The following is a 15,816-nucleotide window of genomic DNA, read 5'->3' as shown; positions in this document are numbered from 1 at the left end:
GGCCTTTTGCGCACCCCGGAAGCACACCATGAAGCCTACCAATTTATGATTTCAGCAGTTCCACAAACCGCCGAAAACAATCTATCAGGTCCTCCTGGGAAAATTCACCACCCTTGTCCAAACTACCAAAGATGGTATACCGCTCTCTTGCTATTGAAGGGCAATCAAAGAGCAAGTGTTCGGCAGTTTCATCCTGCTTATCACACATTCTACAGAGCGGATCCTCCTGAAGGATGCCAACTCTGTGAAGATGCTTTCTCAGGTGACCACGTCCTGTGATCAGACCTATAACCCGAGAAGACATTGATCTATTTGAGACATTGAATGAGGTACCTGGGAACAAGCGTGAAGTTGACCAGGAGAATCTTGACAGCAACTTCAGGAGTATAGTGGGGGTTGGCCATCCGGGTGGTGAGGAACAGTCCTGAAGTCCGAATTGAAGGGTACAATGACGTCACCTAACTTGATGACCACCTGGCTGCTCTGGACGAAAGTCTGTCGGGTCAACACTGGATCCAGGGCAGGGTCCAGCTCGAGGCCTACGTTCTCTATCAGCATGGGCTTCCCGAGTCTGACCGCACCTTCCAAAGAGCGCATCAGGTCCCTGTCTGTCAGCTTACATATGGTCAGCCCCTGTGCCTTGCCCTGGGTGACAACAGCTAAGATTTATTAACAGGATAACATCAGTGTTTATGAAATTTAAACATTGCCAAACATAAAAATAAGTTCAAATTCAACATCTTGAGATTGCTACTGATCTGAAGAACTAGAGAAGAATTTCAGACATAACTGTCACAATTTATATCTGAACACGGATAAAACAAAACAAAACAAACAAGCAATTTCTCCACTCATTGAAATTGAAGGAAAAGAAATAGTATTTGCCAAAGAAGTTAAATTTTTGGGGCTAAACAGTTGACAATAACTTATCATGGGATGCTCACAACCAAAATTATTATAAATAAGATTAATTCTGGCTTGTACGCAATAAGAAGAATGTCTGATTTATGCAGTACTGACACCTTAAAACGTACCTATTTTTCTCACATTCAGTCCAACATTACATTTGGACTGTGCGTATACAGGGCTACTAAAAAAGAAAATTTCAATGCAATACTAAAAGTTCAACAAAAAGCTGTCAGAACCATTTCAAAATTACATTTTTTTTGAATCTGTCAAAGAACATTTTAAAAAAAATTAAATATATTAACTAAATGTTTACTTTATATTTTTTAAGCCATCATGTATGTTAAACATCAAACATCCATCAGTAGCAGTAATGTGGTGCATCTCTATGACACCAGATATAAAAATGTAAGTTATTTGTGATCCCTTGTCATCATTTGGAATTATATAAAAAAAATACATTATATGTAGGAAATACATTTTTTTTATTCCTGATTATATAAAAAGTGAGGGTAAATTTACTTGTTTTAAAAAGAAAGTTAAAAGATTTTTTGGTAGGATTAACTTTTATTCTTAAGAATAATTTGAGCACTTTCCCTTAGGACCTTAATATTAAATTTTGTAATAATAATTGCATACTGTTTAACACTTGTTAGGTATTGGTTATAAATTAAACTATAAACTTTACATTACAGTTATATATTGTAATTTGACTACTTTTTCATTAAATTGACACTATTAAATGTACAAAATGTGAAAATGAATGAATTAAGATTATTTTGATTTGATTATATTCTATCGTCAAGTCTGATCTTAAGTATGAAAATATATTACAATCCCAAATAAAAATTCAGAGTTTTTCTATGAAAAATAATAAATAGCTAACCATATTCTTAACCCAACGGTTAGCCTGGCCTTGTGGGTCGATGAACAGGGGCCATCGCTTGGAGTTGAAGACAAGGACGGCGTTCTCTGTGGACAGAACGTCTCTGGGCAGACCGTCCAGTTGCCAGATGCGGATAGTAACTGGGTCTCCCAGTGTGGACACAGGGTTACAGTCTGCAGTGTGGGGGACTCCAGCATTCGTCACCACATTGTGCCAGTCCTCCAACAGAGCGCGTCGGTACTACTTGTCGGTGAACGGACCCATGTAAGCCACACACCCTGCTCACAGTCATATTGTTTCCAGTTCAATACTTCTAAAAATTAGGGTTATTTCAAATACTGTAAGCCAGACTTTATAATCTGATTTCTGGAGTATCTACTTTCAAATTTTCAGAATTAAAATATGCTTTTTATGCACAACGTTAATTTAGCTGCTTAACACATGTGGACATAGTTTACAGAGTTTAATCCTGCCACTGACCTAGCAGGGATCACTTCTGGTTGGTTTATACCTTCCAGTTGAACCCACACTGGGCACAGCTAAAACCGACGTGTCACTTAAATCTGGGCAACCTTTTAATGTCCAGGAGCGGCACTTCACTAACAGCAAATATCGAGATTCTCGGGCGCAAGGGTAATTCAATAGGTCTAGTCTACAGCTGGAGATAAATGTTGGAGTTGGTGGGGTTTGTTCCCTAAGAGTCAAAGGTTTTTGCCAGCCTTGACATAAGGGAGTGCCACCCCCTGCCTGCTTTGACTGGAGAGGCTGTTCAGAGCTGGCCTCCCCTTCTTTTGAGGGGACATGACTTGAGATTAGTGCCCTAAATTCTTCCTTATGGATCTCGATAGGCAGCCTCTACCCCCAACCTTACCCATCCAGAATATCCTGTCACTTCAGAAGCAGCGCAAAGGTCCTTATAGGACTAGGTGCAATTTATAAGCTTCTTGCTCTAAGAGAAAAAAAATCCTGCCACTTAGATTTACAGAGAAGTATATTATGGGCTTTTTGAGAGCAAATAAATGGACTGATATGTACACAGAACAAAACAGCATGTGCAGAACAAAAAATCAACTACTTGATATTGAGTAAGGCTACCAGTCATATTGCAGAGATATACAAGAGAGAAATTTTATTTTTTCACACGCTATAACTAGTATCAAAATTGATTTGGATATTGCATGAATACTGTCAAGAAAAAAGCATTGAAGCCACCCTTCAAATAACCAAATAATTGGACAAGCTTTTTGTTTATATTTTATGAAACTTCCTAATTTTAAGGGATGATTTTAAGTTTTACTAGGGAAACATTAAAAAGTAAAATAGAATAGCTATTAAAGGCACACCTGCACTGATCAAAATGTCACCGACCAACGTCTTCATATTCTCGTTGATGTTTTCGATGGTCTGTATCCAGCGCAGAACGCTCATCTGACAATCCATTCACCAATCGGAATGCACGGTTCATGCGCTCTTCACATAACCGGGAGTTCGCTTCCAGCTCGTTCTTGCGGTCCATCGTCTCCTGCAGTGTCTGTTCCAGCACTGCCAATCTGTCCATCACCTGAATGTCAGGAAAAAAGACATAAAGCGATGCAGGAAAAAATATAGAAAGAACAGTGATGATTCCATCTACTCTAGCATATAGAATGTCAAGGGCAAGGAATGTAGGTACTCTTCAAATTCAAAGCAATGACATGAGCTGGATCCTATAAATGTGTTATAGCACCACAAAAACATCAAAAATATAAAAAATATGCACTTATAATGAGAGCTAAACAATGGCGAAAATAAATTACTAGAGTCTCATAACTTGATAATCATCAAACCACAGAATGTAAAAAATCAAAAACAACAATTCCATTATTACATATATTAACATGTTACAAGAGAATAACCTATTTCACAATTCAATATCTTAATAAATGTCAATATTTTTAAAGTAGTAATCAAATATGCAATATTGCTATTAGAAAGAAAAACATTTTAGCCTGCTCTACACCACTTATCCAACAAATTCGATTCTTTTTCCACTTCGTCCTCTTTATAAAAAGTACTTTTGTTTTCATTCATTCAGTCTTATACAAATAGAATATATTATCATGTAATTTTTAATAAAGTTTTTTTTTATCCTGAGGGAAAAAGACTGTTTGTCCCGCGCGCTTAGTCCTAATAAGGACCTTTGCGCCTCCCTTACTTATATTTGTGTCCTCAGAATCTGAGACTTTTACAGAAGCAGATCAGATTTGACGGCTCCTGTTCTCTGATGTCCTTGGGGCTGAGGAGATATGCTCCTAGGAATTTTTTCCGAATTTTGATATGGGCAGGACAATTTAACCAAATATGCTCTGCTGATTCCTCGTCTTCTCCAAAGAGTCTACATTCGTCAGTCTGGTTAAGGCCCACCCTCATAAGATGTTTACTTAGGGGGCCATGTCCTGTCAACATCCCTAATATCAGTCTTATATCCTCCTTACTCTGATCTAGGAGAGCTGCTCACCCTTTAGCATAAGGAGACATTTTAGATTGTCTTAATCCTCAGGCTCTACTCCAATTAATGTTTCTTATCCTCTTTTCCTAATCTTTTACAAGAGCTGTGCTGTAAAATGGAGTTGCAAAATACTTTACCTGTTGCATTCTGGCTTTAGCCTGGGCAAGAACAGCTTCAGTTTCATCCAATTTTGCTTTGGCCACTGCCAGCGCAGCTTTCTTCGGCATCACTGCACGGTACACAAAGTAGTACTTGTATATGGCGTGCACCCACATGCACAGCGACGTACACGCTTTCGACACCTGTAAAACACAGTGACCAGCAGCTTATGACTTATTTGTACTCTACAATCTATAAACACTAGCAGTCAGAGGTACTGAAATGTATTTTCATCCTTCCTGGAGAGGCCTGATGTACCTGAAACAAAAGACAATATCTATTTAGACATCATACTTAGATTCCTTACTAGGACCAGTTTAAAAGAATTCGTTGGATCTAGTCAGTGGTACTAATAGAAATGGCCGTTGATTTACACTTAAAAAAATTTATCCAGGAATATTCCATGTGCATACAATCAAGTAAAAGTGAAAGAAAATACCAGTTTAAGTGACGATTTGATTATTGGCGAAGGCTTAGCTTAATCAAACTAGGCCCACTCCTGTGATTTTAGATTCATTAGACGAAGTTATTGAGCAGATATATTTAGTATCTATTGAACAACACTTCTTAAAAATTTCATTCAACAACATGAACGGAAATTTTTTTATTTTATTTGATTTAAATTAGACGAAAACCTCTGAAAAAACTAGACTACTAAGTATACGCAATAGGAATAAAATAGTTAGATTAGTTCTTAAGAGCTCTTAAATAGGGAGATGATATAAAAACAAACTGATATTCCATAGTCAACATACAGTGATGATTTTTGCTGGTTGGAAGTTGGGGGTTGTTGATGTAGGGTTCGAGTTTGGCGATGAGCGCCTCTGTCATGTTTTCCTTGTCGTAGTTCATTAGGGAGGTGAGGAAGGCTCCGGGGGTCCGACAGCATGAGGCGGCCCGGCTCCCAGTAATCCAGGACCTTCTCTCCCGGCTTAGAGCCCGCCAACCTGCCAGCAGTTATGCCACGTTTTACAATTACTGAGACCTCTATGGGACCATCGTGTAACCACAAAATGTTGGAGTTAGTGCTTGACTTTACAGCCTATTACATTAAGAAGAGTAAGCTATTGTCACTAGTACTCTTTTTTTGTAAACCACTAAAAAATATTGGATACTAAAATCCTTCACTGTTTTTAATTTAAAATTTTAAAATAAAAAATTGTATGTTATAACTTTTTTCAGTATTATAATACATTCAATTGATGTTTTTTTTATGAGATGACAGTTATATATCGTAGGTACGTCATTATGTAGACTTGTACTCTGATGATAAAAACTACTCCCTGTTCACAAAACAAAACAGAAGGCTACATACACATTTATTTAGACATTGTAAAAGTCTAAGAAGAGGTGAACACACCTTGTTTGGCTTGATGTCTTTTACTATGCATATGACCTCTAATACCAATATGACCCCGGCAGGAGGTCTCTTGAGGGCTCTGACCTCAGTGATATCATTCTTGTTGAGGGCCTTGAGGCTGTCCTCGGCAGCACACGTAGCATTGGCATTGCTTCCTCTATAACATTTTACACAATATATGTATATTACTAAATAAGAAGTAAATGTTTCATCTTGGACAACAAATCTATGCGCATGATGTCAAACTAAGAAAAACATAGTTTAGGTACTAAATTTTGTATCACTATGAAATTAACATGTTTAAGTGTTCAATTTCAATCCTAATTAGTAGAAAAGTTTTCATTTTTTAATTGAATACAGAATAAAGAAAAATGTAGGTACTTTCGTTAAGACAACTCTTAATAGCAAAGATATTAACTCTGTGTTTTTAACTTCTAGTGCTGGACAAAAAATATGTATCTGTGTTTTGGGATCATGGGGTAAAGGACATCTCTTGTCTTGACTTGTGTAAAAGGCCAAGAGAGGGAGAGTTGTTCTGTTGCACCAGTACAAGGTTGCATTTCTGGTGCAGGTTGGGAGTTGAAGTGCACACCACTTCATGAACTGCTAACAATGAATACGGATTTGCCCAATCCGAGTAGGTCTTTTTGTTGTATTTTATAACTCATCATCATCATCATCGTCGTTAGACGTTTTCCGTTCTCACGGGTCGTCGTACACAGCCTCCTCCACTTTAGTCTATCGTTCCATGTCTCCTCTTCATCCACCTGTATTTTCTGTAGTCCCCTTCTCTCTATGTCTTTCCACACTTGGTCCTCCCATCTTCCTCTCGGTCTTCCTCTTGGTCTTCTTCCTCCTTCCTCCTTCTCCAGTGCTATTCTAGGCATTCTATTATCTCCCATCCTCTTCACATGCCCCATCCACTGTATTCTTCTTCCTTCCATTGTCTCTTGCAGTGAAACTACCTTCAATCTTTCTCTGGTTATTTCGTTCCTTATTCTATCTCTTCTTGTAGTCTTCTCTATCCCTCTTAAAAATCTCATTTCTGCAGCTTGCAATCTGCTTAAATCATTTTTAGTCCACGTCCACGTCTCTGCTCCATATAATAAAATTGGTTGGAAATAAGATTTATACATCAATACTTTTGATTCTTTCCCAATGTTCCAACTCCACACAATCTTCTTTACCATATTGAAAAACTTTCCACTCTTCCATATTCTGTTTCCTATCTCTTCTCTTATTGTGCCCCTATCTGTTATGATACTTCCTAAATAACAGAATTCCTTCACCTTTTCAAGTCTTTTTCCTTCAACTAACACGTCTTTGTTATTTCCATCCCTTCTCTCTACTTTCATTACTTTACATTTTTGTATGTTCATCTCTAAACCATATTTCTTCGCCACTTTTGCCCATTTGTTTAACTCTCGTTCTAACTCTTCTTCCCTATTTTTCCCATATCATTATGTCATCCGCATATGCTATTGTCTTAAGTTCTTCTGCTCCTCTGTTTCCTTGTACTTCTAGAATAATTTCATCCATTATAATATTGAAAAGGAAAGGTGACAATATGCTTCCCTGCCTTACTCCTCTCTCTGTTTTAAAAGTATCTGTATATTTTTCTTCAATTCTTACCCTGTTTTTACATATGCCGTACAGGTTCTTTATTCTTTCTACTATTCCCTCACGCAATTTTCCATAGTATTTTATAACTATGGAAAGCAATTCACTTTTAAATACAAAACTAAAACATTTACAGACATTAGCTGTGTTATTAAAACTGTACTTTGGCTACTTCTACGGTACTGTAATGTTTTAAGCCCACCCTGTTTTTTCAGGATGTATTAACCATTAGAAGGGCAATAATAAAGTTAAAGTTGTATTAGGTGTTTTAAAGCTTAAGAAACAGAAGTTTTTGGTGTTATTGGCCACATTTCAGAAAATACCGTATGGAATTTATTGGCATTTATATGTTGTTACTTATTTTGCACAAAACTTACAATTTTACTTTGAACAAATTTATTTGTACTCAAGTTATTTAAAAACAATTGGTTTTTCTCTATTCGTATGTAAAATGTTGTGTAATTTCAAAAGTGGAAAAATGCTAATAAATAATGGCAAAACTAAATTATAATTAAATAATTAGTAATTATATTATAATTAAATTACTAAAATAACCACTGAATACTGGTAAATGGGGGTTATTATTTTTTTCCAAGTTTTTCATCTTGTTATACAATTTACATGCAAAATATGGAAATAAATATATTCTATTCTATGTACCTAAGTCAGCCTGGGCATCATCTGCAATAGCTTGACATTCAGCTGCCATTTGGGCTGCGTCTGCCTCCTGGACCTCCACCTCCTGGCGAGTCTTCTCTGCCACCTCCTGTACATGTGACAGATGTCAGTATGATAGTGTTTGTATCTTCCCCGGGATTTTATGAAAGAAAGACATATGCATGCATATACATTGTTAAATCAGTAAAGTAAAACAATTGACATTACTGCTTTAATTCTATAAAATTACACTTCAGAGACCAAAACATATGTCTGTGATGTATTTCAGATTTGAAGTGATGTCAATTTGATGAGAGTGGCAGATTATAACGCCAATTTGCTATGTGTCACCCCCACGTTGGTTGCGATAATTTGCTGAAAGTCAGTTCTTTAGAGTTATTGACTCACCATGTAGTTGTACGCCCCTTGTCACCAGTGGCACGTTGTTGTACCATGTTGCTCATCATGGTATCGGTCGCCATCTTGCCCAATGCTAGCTGTATTCCCTCGGTATTACTCAAAAATTATTAGATTTGAACGTCTCTGGTGTTATCACCAGAGACGTCTGTGTGTATGTCAGGGTTCCAAAAATATGTTAAGTAATGATTACAAAATTTAACATCACTCCACACTTTTTATAAAAGGGATATTTAAAGAAAGTCAAACCAAGTGACCACGAGATTAATTTATTAAATGTCACACTCTCAACACATATTATAATTTTCACTCACCTTGCAGTGCTTTGATAATTTGAAAAGTCTAAACAATATCCCATCCTTGATTAAATTTTCAATATATACTATACAACAGATCATTACTATCCCAGGAGAACTAACACAACCTCCTTGCTTCGAGTCTGGTGAAAGAAGAGCGAATCTCTGTATAAAACGACGGATACCGACTCAAAACAATACTCATACCCTCTCTCGTTCAAATCAGCGTCTTCACGAATAAATTTATTTTAATTCTTTTTTTATAATTGTCGAAATTTATTACGTTTACTATAATTAATCAATTTAAGTATTTCTATTTTCTTTTTATTATTTTTTTCAAAGCTTTTTATTTAAATTTTTAGCAACATGTGCTTTATGACGTCATCAATATACAAGTCATTCATACCACAATTGGCTTTTCTGCGTAATTCTATTTAATGTTTTTGTAAAACACGACGAATTTTGGTTATGTTTTACTTCATTTTAATTAATCAAATCTTTTCCCCGAATAAAGTTCAATAAATTTCTTCGTTATTAAATAAATCTCAATTCCGACAACATGTGATTCACTGACGTCACAGTCTGCCGATTTCATTGACGTCACAGTCTGCCAATTCCCCGCGAATATTCAAATGTCGTAATTTGACCTGTTACAACTGTGTACTCACATTACGTATTTGAAACAATAATCCTTTTCACTAATCATTTGAAAAGTTACCACATCTGGGAAACTCCTATACTTATGACACATGACATAGAGGGGGAGTTGATTCTGTTCAACATAAAATCGGGTACTTTAAAAAAGACTCCTTCATGTCAGGGTGGCATATTTTGTAATTATTTACGCCAACATATAAAAAACAACACCAACAAAACTAAATTCAAACAAAAATATTTGTTTAGAAAACCCACTAAATAATGAATATTTTAAAACTTTATTTAATACTTTGTGGAATGTATAAAAGCATTTTATTGATCTTTTATTACTCTAAAGTAATACTATTAGTTATACTATTAATTTTAACATTATAAATAAATAATAGATATTTATATTTTGCATTTAAAGTAAGCCTCTATACTTTCAGTTTTGCTTATTGCCTTATACTCCATAATTATATATTATGTAATTTATAATTTTTGTTAACGCCGTTCTAGTATATTCTATAGTTGTGTATACGTTCTGTACTTTACAAATTGAGAATTAGTGGATTGAATTGAACTGAACCAGCACAAATTCCAGAGCGGTTCTGGAATTACAGTGCTGTTCAAAAAATGTTCACTTGAATTTATTATCAACAATTAGAGGTCTTGCTTATGACTTGTAGAGTCAATGAAAAAACTGTATTAGAGAATTACAGCTAAATAAAGAGAGTGAAGAGGAAATTTTTATTATTAGTAAACCTCAAAAGTTTCTAAATACATAACAAAATTACTGAAACTGCAAATTTTTTGCTTGAGAAGCTTCAAGATGAAAGATGTTAAAATATAAAATTTGTATTGTTCAAATTGCACTGACCCTGTCTCCTTCAATCTCCACTAGCATCTCTTGAGCTGCAACCTGAGCAGATTCCAGTTGAGGCTTCATCTCTTCCAACTCTTTCTGCATCACCTTCACCATCTCTGCAGTGTTAAACAACTTGTCTAGACCTGTACAGACAATCGTTTTAACATATACCAACTACATAAAGACTACAATAAGAAAGGAACATTGAAAGATTTAGTTTATTTATTTAAGGACCATAACTAACAGTATTGTCTTCATAAAATCATCATAATACAAATATGTTTGTCTCTATGGAGCTCCTACTTTGCCTACTGGTCATTTTGTTCATATAGTAAGTTCATGGGAGTGCTTCAGTGAACCATATTATAGGTACGATTAAGTTGATATATTAATTCCAAAATAACTGAGATCTTTGAGTTATGACATATTCAGATCACAAACAGTTTGATTAGTAACTTGAGGAATAGGATATATGCTCTTGAAAATACTGAATGTTCTTCAGTATTAATAGTTATTGGCTGGGCATTAAAAAAACTTATCACTCAAAAGGCTTCAAAGTTTTATTTCTGTTTTGTCTATCTGTCCGCACAATCTCTCGAAAACGAACTAATCAATAGACTTAAAACTTGAAGCTTCCTTTCTTTAAAGGCAACATCGAGTTCGGTGATGATGCATGTCACTAGATGGAATTTGGCTGAGCGTTAATGAATATTTTAACATTGGTCTTATATGTAACCATAGTAAAAACGAGAAAATAAATAAATCAATAAACAAACTAAGTACAATCATATGAGATTTTAACGTGTGGCATCTTTATTCAAAGAGTAAAAAGAGAACAAATTATGGAGTGGAAAGTTAACATTAAACATCGGTGACAAAATTTGACTTCAGTACATTCTTTCGTTGCAGTACCTTCCCTAGCTCATAGCACCTTTATTATTTGAACAAGGCGGACTTCCACCTTATTGTATTAAAGAATGGTAAAAGAGAGTGGAATATATAAGGAAAAGAACCCGATTGAATCTTGGCCAACAAAATAATTATTTGTGGAGAGTCTATTGTAAGCTAACTAGCTCCTGATGCCTTCTGAGGCCTTAGGAAGTCCTCCAGTTCCTTTGAGGAAAGGAAACACTTTTCTCCAACTTGCTTCTAAATCTGGTTTCCTTTCCTTTTACATCATACGACCATCCCTTTCACATAATTGTGGAATTACAACTACATTTCGAGGTTTTTTGTATCCTATTTTTAAATGTACACAAATTAGTTACAGATAATAATGAGGAACTTGCCAGTCTGGAGTCGTAAGATACTCTGCAGCATCTCAGCCTTCCTCTTGGTCAGCATGGCAGCGAAACTCTGCAGCAGCTCTAGATAAGAGGTCGGGGTCACATAGTTGTGTCGAGATAACTCCTACAGCAATAACGGTTTTGTTATTATCATCAATCATTGTAAGTGAAATGGCTAAACCAAAAACCAAACCGTTGTAAATGTTAAAAACTGTTTAAAGACAACCAAAATCCAATCATACAGAGGACAATTGCACTGACAATTAATACATTGAAGTATCAAACAATGTAATGATGAGTCAAGTTACACTGCAGGCATTTTCTGTGACTTATCTAAGGCCTTTGATTGTGTAAACCATACACTGCTGCTAACAAAGTTAAGAAGAATGGGTGTCAAAGGCACAGTTCTTACACTATTACATTCTTATTTATTTAACCGTAAACAGATGCCAGTTATTACTAATAAATCAGAAAAGTATTGCTCTAATTGGGCAGATATAAAACATGATGAACCCCAAGGGTCAATCTTAGGCCCATTTTTATTCATTGTTTATGTCAATGATCTGCCAAATTACCTCCCTAAAGAAGTTTGTAGCCTCTTTTTATATGCAAATGTTCTAATTAGACAAAAAATGTTGTGACTTAGAACTTGACACCAGAGATGTCATTGAGAAACCTGACCAAATTTTCCTTACTCACGGTCTGTTGTTAAATCAAGACAAGACTAATAAATTACGCATTAAACTAATAAATGTAGTAAAATTTTTAGGGATACATTTTGAGACTAAATTAAATTTTCTGACCATATCAATAAATGAAATAAGAAACTTAATTCAACCTGGTATGCTTTGAATATACTAGTTAGAATAACATCTATGGAAATTGAATGTGAATATGCCCATGTATACTTGATGTGTTGAGTTATGGAATTAATATGTGGGGTAATTGTTCAGATGTGCAAAAACTCTTTATTAGTCAAAAATCAATAATTATTACAACAATAGGTCATTGCAACTCAAGAACAACATGTAAACCGTTATTAAAAAAATGTTACATCTTTACTTTGCCATGTGTATATATTTTTGAAATGTTTAAATTAGTACATAAAAATCCTGATCAATTTGAAAAATACAAATTTAATTATAGATATCACACAATACATTGTAATTTGTTTCAGTATCTGGCACATAAACTAAGTTATAAATTATATAATAATATTCCTCAGACATATAAAAAACTTCCTTTGCCTACATTTACAAATATATTAAAAGAAGCACTTTGTCAAAAGACATATTATAGTGTAAATGAATTCTTTGAAGGCAGTTTATGATGAAAACGAATAGTAAAAATATATCTTGTAAAAAGTTATAAAATGGGTTTAAGCCATAGATTTAATCAATGTTTTTTATATCTTATAATGTTTATATCAATAAATATGTATCAACAGTAATGTTATAGAATAAGCTTAGTTATGTAGATTTAATTATTGACTATGTACCAGTATTTTATTACATTGTGATAACAGAAAACGTATTGAACAGTAAATATTGAAATGAAATGAAAATATTTGTCTAACTGGTAAAGTAGAAAGAGCCATACACACCTTAAAAACGGTAACGCTACTCAGTTTATGTGATATACGAATACAAATTAAGATTTTGTACTTTGAGTATATTAATGTATTCACCTGATTATTAGAGTATAACATATATTTTTTAATATGACAGATCCTCAAAATTGAGTTACTCAGGAGATCCTAGAACCAAGAAAACATGCACCATGTATTTATAAGACAGCTGTATACTTTGTACACTCATTTTTCATAGTGAAAAATATTTTCGAATTAAAATTTATGAATTAGGAATATTGTCTATGGGAAAAAGACAGTCTTCTGCAGATTCCAATGTAAATTTCCATTTCTGGGAAGTCTTACAATATGGAGCAGATTTTCTGGGCAACTAGCCTCTCAGGTTTGACAGGAGGAAGCTGACGGGTATCACCTCCAGCTTGGTCGCTCTAGAAGCAGCATAGCTGACACAATTACTACAATTATTCTTTATCTTGGAGACAACAGCAAATCACTTACTGCAAGTAATGCTCGCTGGCCGTAACCACCCTCTGATGCATGTACTGGAATGTTGTCACAATGCCCAACTCCAAAACTTTGCTCAATAATTTCCTCATCTTGGAGACAACAGCAAATCACTTACTGCAAGTAATGCTCGCTGGCCGTAACCACCCTCTGGTGCATGTACTGGAATGTTGTCACAATGCCCTACTCCAAAACTTTGCTCAATAATTTCCTCATCTTGGAGACAACAGCAAATCACTTACTGCAAGTAATGCTCGCTAGCCGTAACCACCCTCTGGTGCATGTACTGGAATGTTGTCACAATGCCCTACTCCAAAACTTTGCTCAATAATTTCCTCATCTTGGAGACAACAACAAATCACTTACTGCAAGTAATGCTCGCTAGCCGTAACCACCCTCTGGTGCATGTACTGGAATGTTGTCACAATGCTCTGCTTCAACACTTTGCTCAATAATTTCCTCATCTTGGAGACAACAGCAAATCACTTACTGCAAGTAATGCTCGCTAGCCGTAACCACCCTCTGGTGCATGTACTGGAATGTTGTCACAATGCCTTGCTTTCAACACTTTGCTCAATAATTTTCCTCATCTTGGAGACAACAACAAATCACTTACTGCAAGTAATGCTCGCTAGCCGTAACCACCCTCTGGTGCATGTACTGGAATGTTGTCACAATGCCCTGCTTCAACACTTTGTTCAATAATTTCCTCATCTTGGAGACAACAGCAAATCACTTACTGCAAGTAATGCTCGCTAGCCGTAACCACCCTCTGGTGCATGTACTGGAATGTTGTCACAATGCCTTGCTTCAACACTTTGCTCAATAATTTCCTCATCTTGGAGACAACAACAAATCACTTACTGCAAGTAATGCTCGCTAGCCGTAACCACCCTCTGGTGCATGTACTGGAATGTTGTCACAATGCCCTACTCCAACCAAAACTTTGCTCAATAATTTCTTCATCTTGGAGACAAAAACAAATCACTTTCTGCAAGTAATGCTCGCTAGCCGTAACCACCCTCTGGTGCATGTACTGGAATGTTGTCACAATGCCCTACTCCAAAACTTTGCTCAATAATTTCCTCATTTTGGAGACAACAACAAATCACTTACTTCAAGTAATGCTCGCTAGCCGTAACCACCCTCTGGTGCATGTACTGGAATGTTGTCACAATGCCCTGCTTCAACACTTTGCTCAATAATTTCCTCATCTTAGATACAACAAACCACTTACCTGCAAGTAATGCTCGCTGGCCGTAACCACGCTCTGGTGCATGTACTGGAATGTTGTCACGATGCCCTGCTCCAGAACCTTGCTGATCTCCAACTCTGGCAGCTCGTCTAAGAAACGTTCTGCAACACTCTGATGGGTGATTTATTGTGAGGGTGACATAAAATCAGCTGTCGTACTTCACATCAGTTATCTCAAAAGTTATCAACTTAACTTTAATGAATATAAATTTACAGTTTTCAAAGAGATGTAATAACATAGATTCACTTGAGTTGTTTTTCTAGCTTTCATAATAATCAATAATGTGAACAATGATATAGCTGGAATATTTTAAGATATTTTGTTCAATAAGCTGTTTTTGACAAATAATAGGTATGTTAACTGCTTATTTCTCATAGATCTCTTTAATATATTTTCTTAAAATTTCTTCCCAAGTGGTAGGAGAGTTTATAAAAAAGATTTATTGTACTTTTAAAATAATAATTATATTAAATTTGTATAATTTTCCTTAAGATGTATAAAAAATTAGAATTATAATCAACAAAGCCTAAATGGAGTCGTATACGTTTTTGTTAAACAAGACTGAGTGGCAAATCTGTTATGCTAGAAAATAAAGACAAATTTGCTGAAGAGCTCTAATAAACTTTACATTATTAATACCACTTTCATAACATTTATTTTAGATGTAAAAAAATTAAAACGGTTATGCACTTATTTTGAATTTAATATTGGAATAAACATTAGGAATCTGAAAATATATCTGCATGTCTAATTTCATCTTGATTTGTCATATGCTTACAGAAAAACATGATGACAGCATAGTGGCTGCGGCCACAGAGTAGTATATGGTTGTGCATGCTTATATCGGTGCTTTCTAAAGCTGATTCTGCTGAAACTGAAGCTCATAAAAA

The 15,816-nt window shown here is 35.3% G+C and overlaps 1 protein-coding gene across 1 annotated transcript in view; it reads right to left on the bottom strand.

The window, feature by feature from the left end:
- Positions 1–378: 378 nt before the first annotated feature.
- Positions 379–15,816, bottom strand: part of LOC124372618 (dynein axonemal heavy chain 1-like) — a 40,576-nt gene continuing 25,138 nt past the window's right edge. Inside the window, exons 2-12 of the mRNA XM_046831022.1 lie at positions 14,909–15,037; positions 11,583–11,703; positions 10,306–10,436; positions 8,080–8,185; positions 5,884–5,956; positions 5,359–5,386; positions 5,195–5,263; positions 4,418–4,582; positions 3,165–3,353; positions 1,793–2,032; positions 379–645 (exon numbers count right to left, since the gene is read on the bottom strand). Coding sequence (XP_046686978.1) covers positions 379–645; positions 1,793–2,032; positions 3,165–3,353; positions 4,418–4,582; positions 5,195–5,263; positions 5,359–5,386; positions 5,884–5,956; positions 8,080–8,185; positions 10,306–10,436; positions 11,583–11,703; positions 14,909–14,950 — 1,431 coding nt within the window. The 5' untranslated portion in view covers positions 14,951–15,037. The remainder of the gene's footprint in view (positions 646–1,792; positions 2,033–3,164; positions 3,354–4,417; positions 4,583–5,194; positions 5,264–5,358; positions 5,387–5,883; positions 5,957–8,079; positions 8,186–10,305; positions 10,437–11,582; positions 11,704–14,908; positions 15,038–15,816) is intronic.

The sequence above is a fragment of the Homalodisca vitripennis genome, unplaced genomic scaffold (genome assembly GCF_021130785.1).
Source record: "Homalodisca vitripennis isolate AUS2020 unplaced genomic scaffold, UT_GWSS_2.1 ScUCBcl_3650;HRSCAF=9309, whole genome shotgun sequence".
Lineage (NCBI taxonomy): Eukaryota > Metazoa > Arthropoda > Insecta > Hemiptera > Cicadellidae > Homalodisca > Homalodisca vitripennis.
The sequence above is the reverse complement of the archived record's forward strand: the minus strand, read 5'-3'. Positions and strand labels throughout refer to the sequence as shown.